The 25949-nt window shown below is 53.0% G+C and overlaps 1 protein-coding gene across 5 annotated transcripts; it reads right to left on the bottom strand.

Moving 5' to 3' along the window:
• Positions 1-1437: 1437 nt before the first annotated feature.
• On the bottom strand, positions 1438-24794 carry UBA1 (ubiquitin like modifier activating enzyme 1). 5 transcript variants are annotated; one of them, XM_042974031.1, is made up of 27 exons: positions 20980-21203; positions 16579-16701; positions 16313-16429; positions 16123-16181; positions 15854-16022; positions 15631-15765; positions 14531-14637; positions 14178-14268; positions 13938-14070; positions 13353-13450; positions 13125-13271; positions 12791-12967; positions 12562-12666; positions 12376-12456; positions 11866-12021; positions 10033-10198; positions 9704-9900; positions 7548-7612; positions 7129-7324; positions 6343-6417; positions 6034-6223; positions 4028-4116; positions 3654-3746; positions 3322-3513; positions 2090-2191; positions 1885-1985; positions 1438-1757 (listed from the first exon to the last, which is right to left on the bottom strand). In XM_042974031.1, exons 3-27 carry the CDS (start codon positions 16427-16429, stop codon positions 1622-1624), a joined length of 3177 nt encoding a protein of 1058 aa, XP_042829965.1. In that variant the 5' UTR covers positions 16579-16701; positions 20980-21203; the 3' UTR covers positions 1438-1621. The 5 variants fall into 5 exon arrangements, with proteins under 5 accessions (XP_042829965.1, XP_042829963.1, XP_042829966.1 ...); XM_042974029.1 differs by lacking the exons at positions 16579-16701; positions 20980-21203 and adding an exon at positions 24701-24794; XM_042974032.1 differs by lacking the exons at positions 16579-16701; positions 20980-21203 and adding an exon at positions 23876-24211.
• Positions 24795-25949: the final 1155 nt, after the last annotated feature.

Here is a 25949-nt window from a genome sequence, read left to right as displayed (position 1 = left end):
TGGGGTGGGTGGTGAAGAAAGAGACAGAAGTGTCCAGACTCAGGAGCTATAATGGGGAAGATAGCAAACAAAGAGCTGGGATAGTGGAGAAAGGGGGCAGAGGAAATTTGTGTTTAAGTCTCAGATGTTGTAACATAGCAACAGTGGACAGGAGGTATGGTGTTTGATGTACTCTTGAGCAACAATAATGGAAAAAGTATCCCTGGTGAGAAAACCTCTCTGCTTGACCTAAAACAGGTAGCATCACCATTAAATAGATGCCACAGGTAAAGCACTCAGTCCCTAATGTCCTGGAGGGAGATAAAAAGGAAGCATGGAAGGATGAGGTCACCCAAGAAGAGCAGGCCAAGAGTCACGAGACGGGGTGGACAAGGGCATACACTGTGCCTGGGGTCTGGAGCTGGCCCAGGAGGCAGCAGATGTCAGGACACTCTGTGAGGAGTGTCAGGTCCGGTTCAGGGATAGGTTGTGCTATTCCCAATACCCAGGGTTGAGTGAAGGAATGAGGGGTCTGTTTCTAAGAGGGAGAGAGAAGCTGGCCTTCTGGTTGGGTGACGGAGAGGCGGGAGTGGCATCCTCACACACCAGGTGGCCAGTCTGCCTGTCCGACCAGTGCTTTCAATTGTCTACAGCGCTCAGCCATGAGCCACGGATGAGTGTGGGGAGCTTTGTGGTCCTGTGGTGAGCCTGCTATAACCAACAACCCACAGCTGGCTCTCTTCTGTAAGGTAGGAGGCCTCCTGACAAGCAGACCAGGCCCAAAGGAGAACAGGGTGGAATGGGAAAGGGACTTTTCCTCCACAGATGTTCTAAGCCAACTATTTGCATGAAAACTGCAAAGTCTGCACAGTCACGGGCATTCCTCAGTCCAACAGAGTTGTTTAGGCCCTCGTGCAGCTGGGAAGTTCAACCAGGGCACCACAGGCATTCCTGGCACTGGGAACCATGACGGTAAAGACCTGTCCAGGGTCTTGGGGCTTTGAACCAGGTGGGAAGGGATCAGCCCCAAGGACATTATCCACGTTGACCAAGCCCTGGCCGACCAGTCGCAGTAACTTTCCTCTTCACAGAGGGGGAACAAGGTTAGAGAAGTCACAGGACTTGCTCAAACACTACTCTATACTACCTCTCAAAATCAACATGGCAGGGAGTTAGGAGTTAGGAGTTAGGAGTTAGGAGTTAGGAGCTGGAGCCGATGAAATCTGAACCCCCGCTCAAATATAGTCACATGGGCCTAGGTACCCACATTCTAATTTCTTCCTAAGCAGGGAGGGCAGGAGGAAGAGGTGGCAATTGCCACGTTTTCTCTGCCCAGGCAACTGGCAGCTGGGGGGGGGGGGGGGGGCGGGGGCGGGCGCTGAGCCCTTTGGGCTACCACCTGAACCAGACAGCTCCAGGAAGTCTCTTCCTTCCCTGGAACCAGCAGGGCATGCCACATCTGGGTTAATTCTTTATTAGGATTCAGGTTCCAAACAAGGTAGAAAGCAGCGGCAAGAGGGGTGCAGGTAGGGGGATGAAGAGGGAACACCAAGTGTGGCTAACTGGGCCACTGCCAGAGGCCAAATGGGAGCCCTGGGCTGGAGGGGGTGGGGCTGGGGCCAGTCTACGGGCATGGACAGGGTCAGCGGATGGCGTATCGGACGTAGGGGACCTCGACGTCCTCGCCGCTCTCGTCGTTGCAGCACAGCTCAAGCACCAGCGCCCGCACGTGGCGGCCCAGCTTTCGCTTCGACACGCGGCTCACGATCTCAGTCATCCTGGGCGCGGGGGGAGGGGCAGGTCAGAGAGGCAAAAGGCGAGGAGGGGGAGCAGGGAGGCAGAAGCAGAGGGTGGTGAACAGGGGTGGAGTAGCTCCAAGTGGAGGCCCCCCGCCATCCAACTCACGGCTGATCCAACCGTTCCTTGAGCTTGGCGGCTGGCATGAAGAAGGAGTAGAGCATGGACACGCCCTGAGACAGCATGGTGATCTCCAACTTATGCTCTGTCTGGAGGAGGGAGAAGGGGACATCAGTGTCATGGGGATTGACAGACCAGTGAGTCACCTGCAGCGCTGCCGGCAGGTCGGGGGAGAGTGCGGGAGGGACCTCACCTTAAAGTAGTCGAGGAACTGTTTGAGCGTCATCTCTTCCCCGTTAGGCTGCAGTCCTTGTACCTCAAAGCGATCCCACAACGTCCACTCCTGGTTATAGTACTGCGGGACAAGGAGCGGTCCCACGGGATGGGGGCCACCAAAGGGTCAGTCCTATCTTCGGCCTCCGCCCCACTCACCACCGCTCATGCTAACACGCTAAGTCAGACTGCAAGCTTCTTTTGTCAAAAACGTGTGGCTTCCGTCAAACCCCGAGTTAAGCACGGAAACCCTTCGATGACCTATGACCCACATGGCCTAATCACTGGGATCCTGTTCTGTTCTCATCTTCTACCCCCTCAACCTCTCACTCCTGCTCTAACGACTTAGTCTTCCTCAACCGTGCCAGGCATGCTCCTACCTCAGAACCCTTGGAGACTGATCCCACTGCCCGGAATGCCCTCCCCCCAGGAGCCTGCCTGGTCTCCTCTCCTCCAAGTCTGGGCTCAAATGTCATCTGTCCAGCAAGGCCTTTCCTGACCATCTCACATTTAAAATCCCTGACCCATCCCCTTGTCACCTGGTACTCAAGTCCTCCTTACCCTGCCCTTTTTTGGGGGTTCTAAAACCACTTATCATGTCATTTATACACTCTATTTCACAATAGAGTTTCTTGGCACCTATTCTGGCACACAGGTGCTCAATTAAACTTTGAAGTGAATTAATGAATGAAACATGTAAAAGTAATTAGAATAAGCACCCAATGGACGTTGGTTGCTCTTTTTGTGTCATTAATAACCTCCTTGGGTACAATTAAAATATCCCATTGGGGCACCTGGGTGGCTCAGTCCGTTAAGCGTCCGATTTCGGCTCAGGTCACGATCTCACAGCTCTGAGTTCGAGCCCTACATCAGACTCTATGCTGACAGCTTAGAGCCTGGAGCCTGCTTCAAATTCCATGTCTCCCTCTCTCTGCTCCTCCCCAGCTCATGCTCTCTCTCTCCTTCAAAAATAAATAAAAACATTAAAAAATTTTTTAAAAAAATCCCATCTTTTCTAAGGGCTTCCATTGGCAGATTCAGACCAGTACTTAGCACAAAATATGGTAAGTGAATAAATGAATACGGATGCACAAAAGAAGGTACACACTGACAGAAACTCTCACCTGGTGACAAGCTATGAAGCAAACTAAAGCCAGCTCTACAGAAAAACACCCCACTCACAAACCCACCTGCCCTGACGTAGGCCCTCACCTGGTGACGGGGTGCTGCAAGGGGTTCAGAGAAGCCAAAGAAGGGCAGGGCCAAGTTGAGGAAACCATTCTTGTAGGAGTCAAGTTGTCGGTGCCCCTGCACCACCTTATACAACTCCAGACACACAAGGCCAACCACAGCTGCCGTGGTCGTGGCAATGGCTGGGATGATCTTCCCTGCAATCAGCTTGCTCTGTGAGGCAGAAGGATCAAGAAAGGTGGTAGTCAAGGTAGAAGAAGCTCAGAGCCCACACACAGTGAATGGGATGTGGAGAACTCAAGTCTGGGAGGTTTGGGGGAGGAGGCAGGAAATCAGGTCCAGACTCCCCTCACCTTGTGCCGGTCCGCAGGGGGAATGTCATAGTTCTCTGCCCGGAGGTTGGATGCAGCCACAATGAAATCCATATGGAAATTGCTGTCATCATCCTTTTACGATGGGGGGACAGAGAAGGGGAAGGGTGGGGAAATGATGAAAGGATCAGAGGAGAAAGAGGATTCCTGGACTTTAGGGACACAAGTATCCTCCACTGCAATTACCTGCTGGGCTCTCTCAGATCACAAACGCATGGCTAGGAACGTCTTTTCTTTCAGGGCCTGTGGCAGGCCCATGATCCAATCCCCATAAAGGCCTGGGGCTGCCTCCAGATCCCCACAGACCTGTTCTGTCTAGCCCATCCCCCTGCCTGCCCAGGGTCCCCACCCAGCACCTTCTCAAAGTCGATGGGGTACATCTTGAATCCAGGGAGCTTTTCTGGGCTGGGCAGTGTGGCCTTGAGCTCCTCTAGACGGCTGTCATCTGCAGGAAGAAAGGGATACCATCAGCCATTTAGATCCCAGGCCAGCGTCTGAGGGGGAAACAGGAGCCCAGGGTGGGGGGCAGGGGTGGCAAAATATGTTCAGGTAGAGAAAAGATGTGAAAAGGAAAACTATCCTGGGAGAGAGGAGGCGCAAGGGGAAGAGGTAGGGCAGGGCAAGAGAGCATAAACCTGAAGGAGACAGAAAGGGGAATGGGTATATCAAGAGGGAGATCTCCAGAGACACTAAGCAAGACATCAGGAGGAAGTGGACGTGGACAGACCCAGATGGGAGAGCTATACGTCTTGGGGAGAATGTTACAAAAGAAGTGGGGAGACATGGAGAAGACTATGGGGAGGGGACAGGGGGGCGACAAAGATATACAGAGGGAATACTGGGGGGAACATGCAGACATGGAGATAGAGAAAAGATATGGCAGAGGGGCAGAAGATATAAAAAGGGGAAAATTGGGGGCATTTGACAAGTAGGAAATTTTATGTATGTTGTATATTTCTTTTCTTTTATTTTTTTTAAGTTTATTAATCTCTGAGAGAGAGAAAGAGCATGAGTGGGGGAGGGGCAGAGAGAGAGAGGGAGACACAGAATCCAAAGCAGGCTCCAGGCTCTGAGCTGTCAGCACAGAGCCTGACGCGGGGCTCGAACCCACGGACTGTGAGATCATGACCTGAGCTGAAGTCGGTCGCTCAACCGACTGAGCCACCCAGGCGCCCCTGTATGTTGTATATTTCATACACGCCTTACATATTGCTTATATACACTTTACATATACCATATGTACATTATACAGGTGTAATATGCACTATTACATCTTGTGTCCACTTACACAACTATACATACATACCTACATGTGTGTATGAGGAGAAAAATGGAGCAAATACAGGGATAAGACGAAAGGAGATGTGGAAGAAAAGATGAAAATAAACATACAGAGAGGAATATGAGGGGGTAGATATGTGGGAAGGGAGATGGGGAGATGACAGGAGAAGGGAGATCTGTGGAGAAGATGGGGGGGTGGTGATGGTAAATGCGGGGGGGCGGGTCACAAAGCTATAGATGCAGTATCTATTCTATGGACAGGGACAGGTACAGAAGGAAGGAGATAAATACATAGAAACCAGGGGTCAGCAAACTATAGCCCCTGAACCAAATTCAGCCTGCCACCTGTTGTATGTGTAAAATTTTCCTGGAAAACATCCACACTCATTCATTTACATGTTGTGTATGGCTGCTTTCGTGCTTCAACTGTGACAGGTGATTAGCCACAGACACTATGTGGCCTGTAAAGCCTAAGAGTTCTTATCTGGCCCCTCACCTGATATTCAGCATGAGCTGGAGGAAAAGAGATGGAGAGACAGGGAGTTGAGGGGAAGAGACATGGAGAGGGAGACGGTGCGGGGGTGGGGGAATGCTGAGGGGGACGAGGAAAGATATATGGAGGGCAATACTAAGATGAAGACACAGAGGAATGCGGGGGGCAGATATCAGGGAAAGAGACCATTGGTGGAGTTCATGCCCCCCAGAGAAACATAAAAAAGAAACAGAAAAGTTTTTCTTTCCAAGGCAAATACACACGGAGCACGAGAAACAAACAGCTAGTTCTCTTAAAAGCAAAACATCGGGGAGGAGAAGGAAGGAGGGAGAGAGAGGGGGAGAGAGAGGGGGAGAGAGAGAGTGAGAGTGAGTGAGTGAGTGAGAGAGAGAGAGAGAGAGAGAGAGAGAGAGAGAATTTGCCCAAATGAACTTCATCATTTCAGAGGAAGGATCAAAGGAAGGTGTGGGGAAGCCTCAGGCCTGGGGTCGCAGAGCAGAGCCACGGGCTGAGGACCAGTGGGGAGGCTGGCCCAGGCCAGGCACAAGGTAGGTGGGGACTCCGGGCCGACTGGCCAAACACCCTTACCAACTGAGGCATTGGCGCTCTGCAGCTCCTGGTCAGAGACGTGGATCTTGACGCCAGACTTGGGGGTAAACTCGGGGACTTGCACAGACCGTAGGAGTGTGGCGACGGCAGCTCGGTCCTGAGAGCCTGTCAGCCCGTAGGTCTGGGCAAACAGGTTGGCGGCAGCCACCACATAGTCCAGATGCAGGGGCTGTGAGAAGGCAGGGCCCGGAAGGGTAAACCCATCAGCTCTCACCTGATGTGCCTCAGCCTCCTTCCCCCCCCCCACCCCCCCACCCGACCTGAGGAGACCCCAGGGAGGAGACTTACATTGCTGACATCAAAGGTAAGCGGGTGTGGACAGCGCTTGGGCCCAGACCAGAATGGAGCTCCCGAGCTTGTGAGCTAGAGGAGTAAAGAGATTTTTGAGGGGCAGGACCTGAGAGGAGAGGCCTAACAGGCCTGCCTCCTCGCACTGGCCCCAGATGTGCCCTGACTCGCTGGGCACACATAGGGCGCTGGAGTCAGTCACGCAAGACCCCGACTGCAGGGTCCTGGAGGTGGAAGCTCCGATGCCAGGTTGAACCAGGGACCTCACTGAGGCGGGCGCTCACTTTGTGCAAGATACACAGCCATTTCACCAACTCTTACAGACGGCCAGGCACCGTACTAACTTACTATTAGTAAGTACCAACGAATCGTCACAAAAACCCCCACGAGGTAAATTACTACCGTGTCTACTTCACACAAGAGGAAACTGAGGTGCAGGGAGAACTTAGTGACTCCCCCAAGTGCAAATGGAGCTGGGATTCGAACGCATATGGATTCCCATGCTCTCAACTATGAAACTTCTCCCCCATAATCGTATAGCCCTGGGAATCGAGTGTGACTCAGAATGCCACAGGTAAAGGAGACAGAAACGAAGTCTCTGGCTCAAAGGCAATGCAACGGGAGAAACAGGTCAGACTTAATCATTCTTCTGAGATCCCCGAGCTGTGCCTCGGGGCGCCTGCCACAGCTGGACTGGTGACTGGGAAGAGCACGTGGAGAGCCCACAGCAGGTTCCTATCTCAGGAAAACGCACTGCGCCAAACGGACCTGGCAAGCGGGCATTACCTGGTCGGGAGGGAAGTTATGCAGCAGCTGCCGGATGTTGTTAGAGTACTGGGTGTGCCAGTGGTGGCAGGCCCAGGTCACACAGTCGGCCCAGGTCTGTGGCCGCTGCAGCACCAGGCTGCGCTGCACGGCCTCCAGCACCTCCAGGGGTTGGGTGCCCGCCAGCCGCAGGGTCCGCTCCACAAACTTGGGGTCTCTATCAGGAATTGGAGGGGTCAAAGGGGCAGGATTACACAGCGGCCCCAGGAGTGGGCTCCAGGGCAACCCCACTTTCTCCACGGGAAGCTAGTCCTGACCCCCAGGATTCACGGATTCATTTGACAAGTGTGCCTGGTGCTGGGTGTTACTGGTGAGGAAAGCAGACGGGACGCCTTGGCTGGCAGGCAGGGGTGGCACGGGGGCGGCGTTTGGGTACTTACGTGAGGTACTGGTTGACATTTTCTGCCGGCTGCTTGAAGAGGCCTTCAAACTCGTCCCGAGCCCACTGCAAGACAGACCAAATGGACTACATGGAGTGATGGTTGACAAATGGGTGTACGTCATTAGAAAGACCATCAGTTGAGGGGCTCCTGGGCGGCTCAGTCGGTTAAGCATCCGACTTCGGCTCAAGTCATGATCTCGCGGTCCGTGGGTTCGAGCCCCACGTTGGGCTCTGTGCTGACAGTTGGAGCCTGGAGCCTGCTCTGGATTCTGTGTCTTCCTCTCTCTCTCTGCCCCTCCCCCACTCACACTGTCTCTCCCTCTCTCCCTAAGATAAACATTAAGAAACAAGTTTAAAAAAGAAAGTGAATAAATCCAATCGGAAGAAACACAGCTGCTCTGGGAAAAGAGAAGCCCCCCACCACGGGTCCCCAACCTTCCACCCCCCCCACGGCCCCTCAATTTAAAAACCAATGAACTTGAACTGACCAGCGGCTATGCTAGTGTTCGTGTGAAAACAAAGTCATTCTTAAGGATCTGTGTACCTTACTAGAGATACGTTACATCTTGATTAAAAACCAAAAACAATTCGGTCATGTATTTTTCACCACAATTTAAAAAAAGAAAGAAAAAACCAAAACTTCAGACCCAAACCTAAACGGTCGCTATATAGGACCCAGGGGCTTGGCAGCAAACAAGACAGCCACTCAGCACGGTGAAAAGTCCTAGGACAATAAACGCACTCACTGGCGAGGGGGTTTGGAGGGTAAGACATCTAGGTTCAAACCCCAGCTCCACTACCTAGTATATGGTTTTGTGACTTCAGGAGCATATAGTAGCACTTACCTTTACACCCTCCTTTCTAAAACAGATAGTGTAACGATAATACCTGTGTGGTGAGGTTGCAAAGAAAAAACGAGCAAGTGTGTATATACTGAGTTTCCTAAAACAGCACCAGATACACAGTAAACACTAAAGGCTTTACAACTGTGAAGCAGACACGCGGTCAGCCCCATTTCACAGAAGAGGAATCCGGCACAGAGAGGCAGAGTCCAAAGTCACACGTGGCTTAGTGAGCCCGAGGTGGGTGCTCAAATATGAACACACCCACTTGAACTATAGGTCAGAAGGGAAGGTGACCGAGGAAACCAGTTTTTCTCTATTTCCCTATTCCCGGTCTCGCCCCCACACCCCTAACTAAACATCCTGAATGGTTTGCTCTCAAAGACCACAGGGCCATTCTGATTGCACGACGGTTATCCTCGGGTTGCCGTTAGGCTCTGGTTTGTGGCCCCAGGGCCGGTCACCCAGGTGTGTTCACTTTGTCATAACTCAGCCTGGTTATAGGCTCACTGTGCCGTATTCTATTCGCACATGCATCACACAAACAGAATCATCCTGAGAAACTTGCTGTTAAAGCCACTCTGAGCTACAGCTGGGGACACCTGAATAGGGACTAAGCATTAGAGACAAATAACTGGAGGAGGCAGTAAGAAAATACTGTTAATTGTTCTGCGTGAAAGTGGGGTTTTGGCTGGATAGGAGTGGTCACTTGGGAGCGCTTTTGTCCCCCGAAGTTGGCGGGGGGGGGGGGGCATGTGGCAATGTGTGCAGACATCCTGAGTTGTCGCAACTGCAAAAGGATGCTAGTGGCATCTAGTGAGCAGAAGCCAGGGATGCTGCCAAGCACTGGACAGTGCAGAGGATGTCCCCGCAACCCTCACAAAGAAATATCTGGCCCCATGTGTCAGTAATGCCAAGGCTGAGAGACCGTGTTATGCAGAACATACTAGAGGTATGAAGGAGTGAAGTGCTGTGCGGTCCGTGATAACAGTCCAGCCCAAACAAGGAAAAATACAGGAAACGAAAAAGAAAATGCACTTAAAAAAAGGGTCCTAACGTTAACAGTTACTATTACATCTAGGCAAGGAACGATATTTGAGTATTCGTCATGCCACTCTCTGCAGTTCTCTACACGTTGAAAACTTTTCAAAATAAAAGAAAAAGAATGAATGAACCGCTCTAGAAACCCAGGCTGCTGGATGGGAAGTGAGGGAGGCCAGTGTAGAGAAAAAGCACATCTTGAGCTTAGGAGGCTTGGGACCCCTGAGGGGGCCCAGTGGCTGCTCCCTCCCCTCCCCACAAAGCTGATCACCTGCAGGGTGTGCTCAATGGCGTTGGGGAAGTTCTTCAGCGTGCAGATGGGGATGGACTTTTCAGGCGGATCCTGGCTAGAGCTGTAGGACTCTGTCAGGAAGGGGATCACCACCTGCACGTTGCCTTTGGTGCCCAGTGTGCCAGACTCCAGCAGCGGCTTACGGTAGTACACGCAACGGCGGTCCATGTACATGCCTATGGGGGAGAGGTGGGGAGACAACAGGAGTGCCAGGAAAGGAATGTCAACAGAGAATGGGAAGACAGGCCCCCCTGACACGCACGCACGCACGCCTTTGCCCTGACCACCTCACCCGCCTCCAAACTCACGGGCATCCACGTTGTCCAGGGCATTGGCCACACCATCCAGGTTTTGGAAAAAATCGTCGTCATAGATGCGCTCCGTGTCAGGGCCCACACGGTTCTGATGGCTCGTCACCCGGATGTGCGGATTCATCTGGCGTACAGCTGCAGCGGCCGTGTCAGACTTTAACTTCTAGGGGGCCGAGGGTGGGACGGGAAAACGGAGCTCAGTTATTCACGCACTCATCCAACAAACCTCGATAGGGCTGTCTTCCTAAAAGTAGATTTATTTAACGCCTGGGAAGAACCAGGCCCCGAGTTCAGAAAGCTCCCCGATTTAGGAGACAGTCTGTGATAGTGCCACACGGCTAGGGCTGGAACAGAGATGGCAGGGGCTCAGTGGAAAGAGAAGCAGTTGGACAAATGCAGACTGGAGACAAGAGGCCAGGCATCTGTGTTTATGCCTACCCAATACCTACCGCTCTTTCAGGGAATGGCACCCAGGGCTGGGGCACATTCTCTCCAACGAAACAGGATCCTTTCAAAGCCCGGGTCAGGTCATGTCCCTCCTCCACTGAGGGGAAAATGAATTGGCCCCCACTTCCTCTAGCTCATCTCCTACCCACCGCCACACCATCAAGATCCTGGTCTGGAACGCTCTTACCCAGAAAAAGGGGCCCTACTCCCTTCTACCCTCCAGGTCTGCAGAAACAAATCCTTCCTCAGCCGTTGTAATGCAAAACTGCCAACCCATCTCCTGGGCGCGCCTGACTTTCCTTAGCCTGACTTCCCTTAGCTTGCTTTCGTTGTTTCCTTTGCACAGCACTTACCAACATTAACTACAAACTGCACCGCTTTGCTGTGTTGATTGCTTATGGCCTGTCCTCCCTCTCCAGAGCCTTTGTTTCCTTGGCGTATCCCAAGTGCAAGAGCAGCACCTACGCCCACGACTACCTAGTGACTAAGTCAATAAATGGAAGGGGAACAGATCCTGGGCAGGCAAACATGGCACTGTCCCTTATAGAAGGCTTCCCAGCTCAATCCCTGAACAGCCCGGGCTCCATCTGGCAGAAAAGTGTGAATGTAGCACAGATGTTCTCCTAAGGGAAGGCTTGCTGGCAAGGTCGGCCCTTGGTTGGCCGGTCTAGGAACCTGGATTTCAGGACGGTTCTCACCATTCCTTATCTGATTAGGATGGCTCACTGTGCCTAGACTGCTTATGCAAACAGTGTGATGTGTGCCGAACTCCTGCTTTCCTTCTAGGAGGCTGGAATTTGGGTATGTGCCCAGCAGACGGTGCCTATGTGACCAGCCCATAGTACAAACCCTGGGTGCTGGGGCTCTAGTGAGCTTCCCTGGTTGGCAACATTTCACGTGTGTGGTCACAACTCGCTAGTGAGGGAAGTAAGGGTGTCCCGTGCGACTCCACTGGGAGAGGAGTCTCGGAAGCTTGTGTCTGGTCTCCCCTAGACTTCGCCCCGGGTGCCTTTTCCCTTTGCTGATTTTGCTCTGCATCCTTTTGCTGGAAGAAATCATAGCCGTGAAAATGGCCACAAACTGTCCTGAGTCCTCCTAGTCCAGCATTGGACCCGGGTGTGGTTTGGGGGACCCCTACACACTGTCCCAACCAGCACTGATAAGAGATCAAGGAAAAAGAAAACATAAAAAATAAAAAAAGATGAAACACGGCAGATTCAATGGAAGGATACTCGATAAATGCTGAACGAGAGACACAGAGAAGCTGAGAGAAAGAACTGAATGAAAAAGGTGGAAAGGCCTCCTTTCCAGAAAGAACGGAAGCGAAAGACAGGAGGAAAAGAGAGATGACAAAATCTCACCCCCTCTCCCCAGCCCACTCACCGTGACGTCCCAGGGCCGGAACAGAAACTGTCGGTTCAGATTTGACTTCTCGATAGTGTCCATGTCTGTGACCACAATCTCTCCACCTTCTCCACAGCCCAGCCCAATCATGGCGAAGTTTTTGAGCAGCTCACAGCCGATGGCTCCTGCACCCACCTAGGAGGCAGTCGAGGAGAGACAGGCTGGTTAGGGTGGCACAGGTGAGCGTGACACCACATATTACTCCTCACTCTCCCCAAAGACAGCAGGAGAGGTGAAGCGGGTCTAGGGGCCACATCCTCAAGTCTCAGGGCTAGAAAAAACAACCCATAGCCGTCTGAGGAAAGGCAGAGCCAGGGTGGGGGGAAACAGGACACGCCAGGCTTTCCCTCGAGATAAAGAACATGGCAAAAGGCACGCGACAGAGGTACAAAAACCGCAAGACTCTCCCTTGAGATGTGGGAGACTCTAGAAGAGATAGCCGAAGGCCCGGGGAGGTGAAGATTCCAGGTGTCTAAGGGGATTACTCACTAGAAAGTACTTCTGCTTGCCCAACTTCTCTTGCAGGTCTGAGCCAAACACGGCCACCTGCCCATCATAACGGTTCTGGCGCTGAGGAACACAAAGGGACGATGGCCGGGTCAGAGGGAGCCTGGCCAGAAATGCACCCAATGATGTCTTCCCCATGGGCCCCCCCCATGGGCCACACACACATACCGGGTGGCACTTGTCCTCCGTGAGGGCCTCTTTGTCCTCAGGGAGACACTCCAGGGCATCAAAGTACAACCACTGCATGATGGGCATAAACTTCCCTGAGCAGGCCTGGGGATTGGGGAGGGGAGGGAAAGCGGTCAGTGGTTACTTGGGGACTGACACAGATGGACAATAAATGACGGGACTCAGGGAGGTGCCTGGCCTGCCCCTGTCCCTCTCTACCCATCCTGACCTTCATGACCTCCTGGGCAGCCAAGCCCCCAATGAAAGCGTTTATAGGCGCCAGATCCCCAGCAGCCACATATGCCAGCTTCCGGATGAGGTCCTCATCCAGGCTGTCCTGCTGCACTGCTCGCAGGGCTCGAGCATTCACGGCCCGCGCTAGGGTCACCAGCTCTGTTGCATCCTCCTGGTGAGGCAGAAGGAACCAAAAAGGCACCTGTCAGGCCACTGGTGGAAGAGGGATGGGGAGGGAGGAAGGGGAGGGGGAAGAGTAGACCGGTAGAGGCACGGTGCGCCCTCAGTGCCGAGGTCATCTGCCCTGGTTGGCCCACTGAGTCACCCACCTCATTACGGGGCCGAGGGGGCCGGCCATGCTGAGCACAGAACTGGTGTAGGGCCTGGAAGCCAATGTGCAGCTGGGCAGGGCGGGAATACTTGGCGAAGTCCGTCATCACAAAGTCAGGCTCTGCCAGTGAGGCCAGCAAGGATTTCTGTGGGGCGCAGGGCATCATCAGAGCCTAGAAATGCCCAGAACCACCCCCCACAGCCCACTCACTACCCCCCACACTCACAAAGCTGATCTTCTTAGGTACTTTGACCTGACTGACAATGCCTCCACGGATATAATCGGAGAAGTTGGAGGTGTCACAGATGCTAAAGGTGTAAGGACCTAGGTAGACGGGGAAACTGTCAGGCTACCCGCCCTCCCTAAAACCCACAACACCCCCAAGATAAGGGAAAATCCATCCCCGATCCAGCTCAGTCATCATGAGCCATCTCTCCACCCCGGATTCTACTTGGACGTTAGAAATTATCTCTCCTCTCCCCAAGACCCAGGCTCAGAGCCCACGAGAGCCTGTGTCCTTGGACCCAAGTCCATACTAGAAGACGTTTTCTGCTCCTTGTCCAAATCGGCTCAGACACGAGTGGATCCTCTGATCTGCTCTGTTCAAACACCAGAGAACTTCTCCCCCTCCACACAGATACTAGGGACCTAGTCTAGGAACAGCTCAAACATGAGATAGCGCCTCTACCCCATGCCCACCAGCAGGGGACTGTCTCTGGTTTACCTCAGACACCCAGGATGGGTCTCCCCTCACTCAGAGCCCAGGGACATATCTCCTATCTTCCCTGATTCCTCCAAGGCCCTAGCTCACCCAAGACTTTGATCTCCATGGGCTGACTTCCGTTGAGTTCAACCATGCCCTGTACTTCTGAAAAGGAGACAAAGTCGCCACTCTCAAATCCATGCCGGGCCTCATCCAGGCAGGTGACCACACCGGGACTGTCCTGGTTAAAGGCAGAGTGAGCCTCAGAGGCAGGCTCAGGGTACCAGGAGCAGACGGAAGGCCTGCTGCTGCCCACCTGCCTGCCAGGGCCCCCAAGGCTGATCTCACCTTGGTGACCATAGAAACCATAGCGCTGAGTGGCTGCTCCCCGTTGGAATCTGTGAGGATCATTTCCTCTCCAAAGTCACAGAAGAGCTGCCTGTAGAGGGAGGCAACAGGGCTAATGCTCGAGAGTCCCATGTTCACGGGGACCCGTGTGTCCCTCAAGGTGCAGCGAATACTTGCTGAGCAAATTCAGCCCATCGCTGCTGGGAATTGCACAGTGCCCATGCCACGTGGAGAGAGTTGGACACACAGAATCCAAAACCTGGGCGGCTGAGCGGGGTGCTGAGGGCAGTGAGAGCTTGGGGGTCTTGACCTGGACCTGGCAGGGGTCGGGGGACAAGGCCGGGGGCACTCACCCGAATAGGCCCCGTGTGTCTGCCACCACCAGCTTGATGCCACGGCTGTGACAGAACTCACCCACCCGCAGCTGGTCCTCCAGGGGGGTGTTGGTGAGGACCACTACCTGTAGAGAGGTGGAAGCTCAGGGAAAGGGCCCAGGACTGGGGCAGAGAAGAGAGAATAATGGAGGAAGGCTGGTGCCGGGGCGGGGGGGGGGGGGGCTCAGAGAGAAGGATCCTTAAAGCTCTGCCCGTTCAACTGCCTTTCACAAAGTATCTACGATGTAGCAGACGCAGCCAGGGTGAGACCCAGTGAAGAGAAATGCCAATCCTTACGCCAGGGCGGGCAAGGTAGCAGGCAAGGTGATGAGGCGGACAGGAGGACGGAGTGCGGAGAACAGCTGATTCATTTACACACCAACGCCTGCTGCTGCCTGCCCACAACCCTACCTTGGCCCGGGAGACACAGCAGTAAAACTCCCTCCGCAGCCAAAGTCTGAGCTCACTCCTACCACACCCACGTGCTCCCAGTTTTTGAGACAATGCCTGCTCAGCCGTGTTCCTTGGGACTTTGCTTTCTGCCCGAAAGCCCGCCCGCCCTTCCCCGCCAGGGCGAGCTCCTACGACCGCCTCAGGCTCAGCGGCAGTGCCCTGGCCCACGGGGACACCCAGGGCACAAATTTCCGCTCCCATAGCTCCTCTTTCCGGCTCAGAGTTTTTATTTAACGAATAACCAGATGGCCTTTATCATGTGCCAGCTGCTATTCTAAGCCCTTAGCCCTCACAAAAACTCTACGAAGTAGGTACTACTATCGGTCCCAGGTCCACAAATGAGAAAAAGTAAAGCCGAGATGAAGTGACCTGCTTGAGGCCACACTAGTAGACTAGAGGCTCGTACCACAGCAGCATGGCGCCGGCCCGTGCTCACAACCATTACGCCACAGGTCTTGCCCATTCACACGCCCCGCTCCCCAAAAAGGCAGGCCCAGGGTCCAAATCCCACCTGCATCCCCAGCATGAAACCTGGCACACAGCCCAGCCCACTTAATAGAGAACTAACGAACAAAGCAGAGATGTACTCTGAGAAAACCGGGAACCCAACCCCCAACCCCAGGTACCTGAAAGCCACTAAGGAAGTCCTCGACCAGGGGCCCGGTGTAGGCACTGACAGGCACATAGCTGTTGAGCTCGGCGAGGCGGGGCTGTGAGACTTCAGCCCGGTTTTTCCCGATGTCCTCTTCCCGCAGGTAGAACTGCAAAAGGGAGCCAGGGAAGGAGGGAGTGGCGGCGGAGCCCGGGGGACTGGCACATCAGCAGGGAAGAAGGGCCAGGGAGAGATACCTGGGAGGAGAGGTCAGCCCACTGGGCGGTGCCCTGGTCATGTAGGGTGACAGCCTTAACCCCACCAAGGATGATGTTCTTGGCGATCTCCACACCTAGGCCCCGCAGGCCTGACACCAGGACGCTCGATGTCTGGAGCCGCTTCATTGCCTCATGGCCCAACACATACCTGCCAGGTCAGGGGGTAATTCCAGGTCAAGGCCTGGCCCTCCTGACCCTATCCTCCCGGCGCCCCTCCCACCGCTCGGCCCAACCTAGGCCCCACTTACAGCTGCCGGGAGTAAAGGCCCTCATCTATGTCTGCTTCACTGCCGTTCTTTGCCATTCCCTAGGGACAAAGAAGAACAGGTTGGGGGAGAAATGGAGGAGGGCGTGGACAGATGCACAGTGATACAGAAGGCTCTCCCACCCACCACCGCCACCACCCTGCCTGCCAGGGTCCAGGGAGAAGACACTTACGTTGGTTGGCACCGAGGGCACTTCGGATAATACGGAGTGGGCAGGGGAACAGTTAGAACCCGGCTTTGGATCAGGCCCGGACACGCGACGTTTCTTGGACAGCGGCGAGCTGGACATCTGGAAAGGAAAAGGAGGGTCAGAGGTGAGCCTGGGGCACATGGGCGTTTCAGTTGGTTAGCGGTGACTGCGGGGGAAGGGAAGACTTAAGGGCTAGTGTCTCCATTTTACAGAAGAGGAGGCGGGTACAGAGAGGTGAGGTGACTTGCCCAGGGTCACACAGCTGTCAGAGCTAAGATCTGAACCCAGGTGGTCTGGCTTGCAATCCATGTTGCTGACCACTAGGCCATTCGCCTTTCTCCCCAGCCCAGCATGAGGGAGAGACTCCAGTCCTGCAGGGTGAGAGGAGTGACAAGAAGAATGTCCTTGTGGGAAAGTCAGAGGAGGGTGTAGGCTCAGGTCAGACCCTGCCGCTCCTTGACAGGCGTCATTTAACCCCTGTGGGCTCAGGTCCCTCACCTGTGCAACAGGGCTGACAATGCAACTTACCTACCCCACGGAGTTGCTGAAGTGATGAAATAGAGCCCAGACCATAGAGCCTGGCACAGAGCGGGCACACAACAACAAGCAGCTGTTCTCCTCACCCTTAACCCCGGCGACAGGGGCGCAGGAGGGAAACATGGCTTAGACTTCCATCAGGGGAACGTGATGGCAGGAGACACCTTGCCGAAAACCCAGTCCCCCCAGAAGGGCTCGGGAGGCAGAGTTTTACAAAGCCCACTCCACCCCTCCCCCCAGCTCCGGGAGGGGAAAGGCCCAGGCCAACAAAAGAGGTCACAGTGAGAGATAAAACACATACTTCCCAAGCCCTGTCTGCATACGGAGCCCCTTACACAGGTGGACAATTACAGTGGATGAATATTTATTAGAGATCTTCTTTGCGCCAGATGTCGCACTGAGCACTTCATCAGCCTTGCCTCACTTTGTCCTTAGAGCACCCCCATAGGGTTTGGGCTACTATTGGCGACATCTCTCAACTAACAGAGGAGGAAAAAAAACTCACTCGGGGACATCTGGCGACCTGACTGAGGTTCCCACAAACACAGTGGCCAAGCGGGGCCCAGAACAGATCTGCTGACCCTGAAGTCCAGGCGGCCGCCCGGTGTTCTCACATTTCATCCCCTCAATGGTCCTGACCCTGCAAGGCAGGGTTGAGTGTCCTTGCCAGACAAATGAGAAAACCTGAGCTCACGAGGTCAAATTAACTTGCCAAGCATCACACACCAGGTCTCAGAGACAGAACAATACAGCCTGCTGTGGGAGTGAAAGCTGCGTGTGGCTGGATCCAGATGCTGGAGACAACAGGACCCTGAATCATTTCCCCTCACCCCACAGTGCTCTTCTAAGCCCCTGTTCTCCTCCAATGAGCCATTTCTGCCTCCCCTCCCCCCACCATCACACCGAGCACCCCCACTGTACCTAAGATTTCATCTTGGCACCTGTCATACTCTGACACTAAGCAAGTGGACAGGAGCTCCCTACCATCTACCAGAAGCTTACCGCCTGTCAATCACAGGGCTTTGTCTAATCCTGACAATGCCCACGAACCAGATAACCTCATTCCCACATCACACATAAGAAAACAAAGGCTCAGAGAACTCCAATCACTTGCCCACAGTCAGGCAACTGGTGCAGGCCTGTTTGCCAAACGCCCCCTGGAAGAAGAGAGTCAGGACCAAGCTCAGGGCCCAGCCCACAGGGCTAAGGGATGAGCCGTGAGGGAGGAGGACCCAGAAGGCAGGACGCTGGCTAGGGCCCTGGAGCCAACCAACCTAATTACTTGGAATGCAAAGCACCAACCTAGACAAGAAAAAGTTGGTGAATTAGTATGCCAAGTAAACCATATTTTTCCATTTACGGACTCTCTGACCTGGGGAAGGGATCTCATTTACTCTGAGCCCCATTTTCTCCAAAAGTAGGGACAAATGGGACTGTCCTCAAGGGGCTGCTGAGAAGGTTAAAAATGTCTACTCCTGTGGTCAGAACTCAGCAACTTGAAGACATAACTAAGCTCCTCCCTGGGCACCTGCAGTGGCCTCCATTACTTAGTTATCTCCTTGCCTTGTCACCCGTTTCCTTGTCTGGGACACACCATCTCCCTTGCTTCCTAAATCTGAGAGAAGATCCAGAACCAGAGAGATCTTTAATATGTGCACTTTTTACCTCTGGATTCCTGTTGCCGCCAGCAAGGGTCTAATCAGGCTTTGGGTGATTGTTCCAGAGAGGATGTCCATTGCTAAGACTTGGAACAGCCCAGTGCTAAGACTTGGAACAGACCAGTGTCAAGGCAAGCAGAAGGATTCTGGGGCAGAAACTCCAGAGAGGAGTTAAAAAAGATTCCCCACCCCCAGTACAAAATTGATACCTTTTCTCCCTCAACATATGCTCAGGCCCCAATTAGGACGCATGTACTATCCATTGTTTAGCAAAGCTGAACTGGGGCTTAGAGAGTTTCAGAACTTGCCTGAGGTCTCCAAACTGGTGATTTTGAAGGCTGAGCATTCTCTACCACCCAAACCAGAGAAGAAGGTTTGAGGTAGGAGTCCTGGAGCAGGTTTGAGAGGGGGCAGGCACAGGGTCAGGTTATCAGGATGGGGAAGCTAGGGCACAGGATGCTGGGGCCTGTCAAGCCTCCTGGGAGGGATTAACTGAGAAGTCCCTGGGAACATAGAGGAGTCAAGAGGTGGTTGTCTGAGCCCATAGAGGCTCAGAGGGAGATGGGATAGGGGATTAGAAGCCCTAGGGGGCAGGCAGAGCAGAGCCAGGCCAGGCTGTTAAGACTCATATCTGGGTCTTTGGAAAGGATCTTTCAGAGAAGGACCAGGAAATTACACTAGAGGTCCCCAGAGGCTGCAAGGAGGCGGACAGTAGCCAGGTCCCCTGGAAGTGGCACAGGGAATGGGTGGGGGATTCTGTGGCCCAAGGAGGCTGTAGGAAGATGCTGGGGTCTGGGGGGAGGTGTGCTCTCCATCAGGAGGATGCTGGGGACCTAGAGGTCTCATCGGGCAGATGCTGGTGGCACAGAAAAATCTTTGACCAAAAATAACAGGGACTTGTAGGGAGAGAGATCTCTGACATCAACATTAGAGTCCCAGGAGGCTACGGAGATGAATGTAAGTCCTCAGGTAGGGTTGGGGAGGGATTTCTAATGGAGCACAAAGGCTTGGTCTTATCTCTGATTGATACATGCTAAGTACAGCAACTGCTCTGACAGCGAGGAGAGGGGAAGCTGAGCCCAGACAGGTCTGGCCCTAAAAAGTTCAGTAAGCAGATACTGACTAGGTCTCCAAGCAGGGTTGGGTTTCTCTGACCAATTATGTGGAATCCCATGGAGGCTCTGCGAATAGATGCCGAGAAGGGGGTTTTCTACTCTGACTGAGGACAGACAACTGGGCCTGTTGGGGAAAGGGACATCTGACAACGATGGTGGGGTCCTATGAACCTGAAAACAGAAGCCGGGGGCCTCTGACTGATGCTGGGAATCTTCAAAGACTCTGAGGGCAGATCCTGAGGCTTGATGTGAGGTTAAGGGAGCTGTGAGAGAAGCTGGAACCCTGGTTGGCTTTTGAAGGCAGAGGCTGAGTGAAGGGTGGGGTTTGAGAGGAGTCTGATGGACCGGCCAGGAGGCAATAGGGTCTGCCAAGGCAGGTGGATCTGTGATGGACAAATTATGTGTCCAAACAGTTCTGCCCTGGCTTCTGGTCCTCTGGGAGGCTCTGAGGGAACATCCTGGGAGTTAGGAACCTATGATCAGGGATATGCCAAGACCCGCAAGAGGCAGTCTCTAAAAAGAATACTGAGCATGAAAAAGAAAGCATTCTCTTAAAGTACAGAAAGTCTCTAAAGGCAGATACTAGGAATCAGAGGAGCCTCTAAAGGTAAATGTTGAGAACCTCGGATTAGAAATGCTGGGCTTTCTGATGGAAGACGTTAGGGCCAGGTTGGGGTTGAAGTCGTGAATGGGTCTCTGACATGGAGGCCAGGCCCAAATCGTCTTTCACAGGGTCTAGTCTCCCTGGAAGCTCTGAGGGCAGATAATGCGTGTGTGAGTTGGGGGAGGGGGGTGGCCTGAAGGAAGATGCTAGGGAAGATTTTCAGAAATGAAGGCCATTCCCGGCGGTCTAGCCCCTCTTGGAAGGTGCAAGAGCAAATACTGAGAAACTAGAAGTGTCTGAAAGAAGATTCTGGGGTAGGTCTTTAATGGCTTGCATTGTGTGGGGGGCTTCGACCAGGAATGTCAATCCCGTAAGTCTCTATTGGTTACTGGGGGGCGTTCTGATCTGCGATACAAGGTTCGGGACAGGGTCCCCGGACCCTGACTAAGGATATTGAGCCTGAGTCTCTAAAAGCAGATCCTGGGGGTGGGGGGGTCCTGACCCCAAGGTCAGATTTCAGAGCCCGAGGGACTGGCCTGGTCCAGGATGGGAAATGTGGACCCCGCCCCAAGATCTGTCCCCCCCCACCCCCAAAGATCCCTAGCATCCGAATCACCACCGCTAAGTCACCACCACCAATCCCGACACCAGCCTGGCCCAGCGCCGACCCAGGCCCCTCCAATGCCTCCCGAAACCCCTGCCCCGGCCAAGGCGCTGAGAAAGGCCGTTTGTTACCAATGCCGGTTCCCCGGGTCGCGCCGCCGCCAACTCCTCTAGGAGCCGAAGCCAAGCCCGGCCGCCACCCTCCTCCTCCTTCTCCTCCTCCTCCTCCTCCCCGCCGCCTGGGCCGCCTAGAATCGCCTCTGCCTGGGCCGCCTTCTCCTCCCCCGGCCGTAGTGGTTGCGCTCGCCCCGGCCACCTCCTTCACCTCCGCCGCCGACACAAGATGGCGGCTGCGGAGTCTGAGGCCGGAACAAAACCTTGAGCCCCACCCCCCAGGAACCCGGATGCAGGCAGGCCGCGCCCATTTCATGAATCATGTATGATGGTCCCTGACTCATTCGAAGAGGAAGAGCTCCACCTGGTGGTGAAGGTGGCAGTAACTGGGAAAACAGGTAAAACAACATAAAGGCTACGCCCCATGGAACTGTGAATAATGAATACATTGTTGCAGCCAGGAGGCTAAGGAAAAGAAGGACCTCAAGGCCACACTTCCCAATCATGAATTATGCATGAGGCCTGGTGGCTGGTGGACTAACACCCGGCAACCAGAAAGCCAATGTTAAACATGGAAGCCACGCCCCGTCGCTCATGAATAATTAATGACCCTACAGCAGCCCGGAAGCCAAGGAGATCAAGGCTACATCTTTCATGAATAATGCCTGAGGCCCGGTGGGCTGGAACAAAAGGTACCGGTCCGCCTATTGCTGCATCTAATAATACCCCGTAAGCACAAGTAAGGAAGTAGGGCTACCAAAGGGAAAACACACTCCCCTCCCCCCCCCCCCCCCCCCCGCCCCGGCTCATGAATAATGAATAATGATGCTGCAGCAGCTCAACCTGGAAACTCAGAGGGGTCAAGAAAGGCCCCACCTAGTTACTTATGAATTATGTATGAGGCTGGATGAACGGAAACACTCAAGACAGCCCTGCCCAGCTAGTAGGGATTGTGGTACTCCAGCCAAGGCAACACAGCCACACACCTTCCTGTTCATGAATAATGAAAGGTGATGCTGCACAACCAAAGGGGAAACCCAGGGGAAGTGCAGCTGCCTCCTCCCCACCCCTGACTTAACTGAACAGGAACCAGGGCTGCCTTGGTCCAACCAAATCTAGACTCATTATATGCCTTTGGCAGGTGCATCAGCTGCCACAACTGTAACATGGGGATAGTAACAGAACCCATCTACCTCATAAAGGCAAAATGTGCTATTAGGGAAATGAGAGAATATGGATTACGGTGTGAGCTCGGAGCAGCACTGACACAGGGCACTATTAAATTTAAGTATTATACATTAACATAAAAGAACTATGTAAATATATACCTCTATGAATATAAAATTAGTAAAAAACAAAACAAAATAAAATAACATAACATAAAATTAGTTATGGGTAAAAAAAAAAATTAGTTATGGGTGACGGTATACCCAGTTGCGAGAGAAACTTCCAACGTGGGGCATTATTTAAAAAACAATGCCTTGGGGCCCCTGGCTGGCTCAGTCGGCGGAGTGCACGACTCTGGATCTCGGGGTTGTGAGTTCGAGCCCCACGTTGGGTGTAGAGATTACACAAAAATAAAAATTTTTTTAAATAATAAAAAATTGGGGCGCCTGGGTGGCTCAGTCGGTTGAGCGTCCGACTTCAGCTCAGGTCATGATCTGACAGCTTGTGAGTTCAAGCCCCGCATCAGGCTCTGTGCTGACAGCTTGGAGCCTGGAGCCTGCTTCAGATTCTGTGCCTCCCTCTCTCTCTGCCCCAACCCACTCGCATTCTGTCTCTGTCTCTCTCAAAAATAAATAAACATTAAAAAAATTTTTTAATTAAAAAAATAAATACAAAAAACAATGCCTTGAGACAACCATCCAGAAGGACGCTGGAAAACAGAATGCTAAAGCCACCACAATGTCCACTGAATAGGTAGGATAGAGTAACAGGTCACCAGAGATACAACTGTTGGATACACAATAAGCACCCAAGAGACATTTCTCTCAAATAATAACAGATCACATTAACAGGCGGCATATTATGGTGATGGGTCCTTTCCATGCATTGTGTCACTGGTCTCAGGAATGCAGAGCAGGAAATTGGTTCCTTCCTGGCCTTCAGGTCTTAGCTCGAAGGTGACCTCCTTAGAGAGCTCTTGAACCCTCACAAAAATCATTTCTACCCACCGATGACTAGCTGTGTGACCTGGGGCCAGACACTTCACTTCTCTGGGCTACTGTTTCCTGCCCCCCCCCCCCCGCCATAAAATGAGAACAATAGTAACCTACCTTGAGATGGAGTTTAAATGAGTAAATAGGCAGAAAGGGCTTAGAACAGTGCCTGGCACAAAATGCTGTGTGACCAACATTATTAGTAGTACCTGCCACTAAACTGGTGGTGGTGGGGACACATTATGGCATCTGATTAAGACTACAGACTCTGGAACTAGATTAACTGGGTTTGAATCCTGGCTCAGCCACTCACTGACTGTAAGTAACTTTAGGCAAATTAGCCTCCCGGTGTCCCAGTTTCCTCATCTATAAAATGGGATAATAATAACCTACCTCCTAGGATTGTTGTGGGGATTAAATGGGCTAATAAAGTGTGAAATGACCTGGCCATCATCATGCCCATACCCATTTTCAGGCTCACAGAAAGATTTGCCAAAGACCACACAGCTGACAAGGATGGATGAGATTGGAGTCTAGAGCCTTTGTTGATAATCTGGAATTACTGAGCTATGAGGAATGAACAATGCAGGAGGCCTCGTCCCTTTGCTTAGATTTAAGGCTTAAATCTGGAACCCGTAAAGGGAAAGCTAACAGCCGGTCATGCAGATGAGACCGTAAGAGCTACGCCCCTCATGAATTATGCGCAACGCCCCTAGAAAAGCCACGGAAAACGGGGGGGGGGGGGCGCTACTCACCTTTACGATTAATCAATGAGTTCTAGTTTGCCCGGCAGACGGCAGAACGCCCCTTCAGCACACCCCTCCAGCACGCTGATCCGCCCTCTCGTGAATAATTCACAAGCCGATACTTCCCGCGGACCAGGTGCGAAGGAGGCAAAAATAGGCTTCCTCAACAGCCCCACCTCCTCATGAATAATGAAAAGAGCCGCGGCCAACGAAGGCCCGGCAGCACGCTGTCCCCTCGGGAAGAGCCTGGCACACTGGGTTCCAGTGTCCCTTCCACAGCCTGGGCTGGGGGCTCCTCTCCTTAAAAGCATATGGACCGCGACGTGTCCACTCTCCTCGCCCCGAGTACCCAAGCGCGGGGGGACCTCATCATACAGCCTGAGGTCACAAAGGCCACAGATACATCCACAATGCCACGTCGGTCCCGAACGTTCTCACTGTCACCAAGACCTCTCCTGAAACAAGCTCTCCCCAAATTCCGCCCTGACTTCGGGATGCTCAAACTTCGCCTCTCTCTTTGGGGAGCACCCCGAAACCCTGCCCCATGGACAGAGTACTAACACACGGACCTTAAGGTCTCCTCAAACATCCCCTTAAACCCTGTCTCCGAGGGGTATAAAAACCCTGCCTCCCGGTGATACTCCCAAAAACAGACTCAAAAATCCCACCCGGGCGTCCCCAAACGCCACTTCCTAAGGGACCCCTCGAAAACAGCCACCCCTAAGCGCCACCCCGGGCCCAGAGCCTCCCAATGTGCCCATTAGGGGATCCCCCCAGTAGAGCCCCCTCCCCCAAATGCTGTCCAGGGTTTGGGGGCACCGTGCTCCAGCTCACCCCCTGCGCCGGGCGGAAGCCTCGCCTTCCTGCTGGAGATGAGCCGAAGCCACGGGGCAACGGAAGAGCAAACCACCTCCGTCGTACAAGAGCCAGAGTTTGCGCGGAGCTCGGAAGCGCGGGGCCTTGGAGGGCGCTCGGTTTGGGACGTACCATAGATGCTTAGCAAGAGGGAAGCTGGCCCCTGCTCCCGCGCCGTCGGCGCCCGTGTCAGACCCAGACACCCCTACGGGTTGTGGTACTTCCTAAACGCGCGAGGCATGCTGGGGGTGGTAGTCCTGTCTGGCCAGTGCCTGGTGCACGTGGTGGGCTACAGCTCCCAGAGTATGGGAAAATGTAAACCTGGGCTGTGGAATTGCAGGAGCTATAGGCTCCGGGGGATGGGAAGGGGGAGTGGAATATGGGGTGCCTCCAGATGGAAAGGCACACCCATCCTACAGATGGGAAGGCTGAGGCTCAGATGGCCAAATGAGTTCATTCATTTGACATTTATGGAGCTCAGGCTGTGGGCCAGGCGCTAGGGATTCTTCCCTTTGCCCTCACGGAGCTGACATTCTAGCGAGAGAGATAGACGATACATATAACAAATAAGTCAAAATTATTGTTTTGCATATATTTATTGTAACAGATATATATGACTGTATAATACAAATTATATGTAATAAAATAGACATATAAATACTACTTAGTGGACATAACGTGATAACTAGTGTTAATATGTAACTAATTTACCTTTACATACATATAATAAATGTCTTGAATACATTGTGTCTATTCTATATTCATATGTGAATGTATAATTAAATATATACGTGTGTTGTATATATGTGTGTGATAACTGCCAAATGCTATGGAGAGAGATAGAACAAGGTAAGGGGAAACCTGTGGGGTCAGGTTGCATTTTTAGTGTGGTCAAAGAAAGCTTTGCAGAGAAGGTGATGCTTGAATGTTTGTGTTTACCAGAAAATTCTTTTGTCACCTCATCCCAAATTCTGGATCTCATATCCTGTCAACAACCTCCAAATTTATTCATTTGAAAAAGACTTCTTGAGTGCCTACCAAGTACAGGGCACTGAGAGAACATAGCAAAGAACATATGGAGGAGACTGCCCTTGCAGTAGTCCAGAACACTCTTCCATCAGATCTTTTCCCTTTTTTTTTTTAAATTTTATTTATTTTTGAGGGAGAAAGAACACAAGCAGGGGAGGGGCAGGGAGAGAGGGAAACACAGAATCCGAAGCAGGCTCCA

This window comes from Panthera tigris, chromosome X (genome assembly GCF_018350195.1).
Source record: "Panthera tigris isolate Pti1 chromosome X, P.tigris_Pti1_mat1.1, whole genome shotgun sequence".
In the NCBI taxonomy this organism is placed as follows: Eukaryota; Metazoa; Chordata; class Mammalia; order Carnivora; family Felidae; genus Panthera; species Panthera tigris.
The sequence above is the reverse complement of the archived record's forward strand: the minus strand, read 5'-3'. Positions and strand labels throughout refer to the sequence as shown.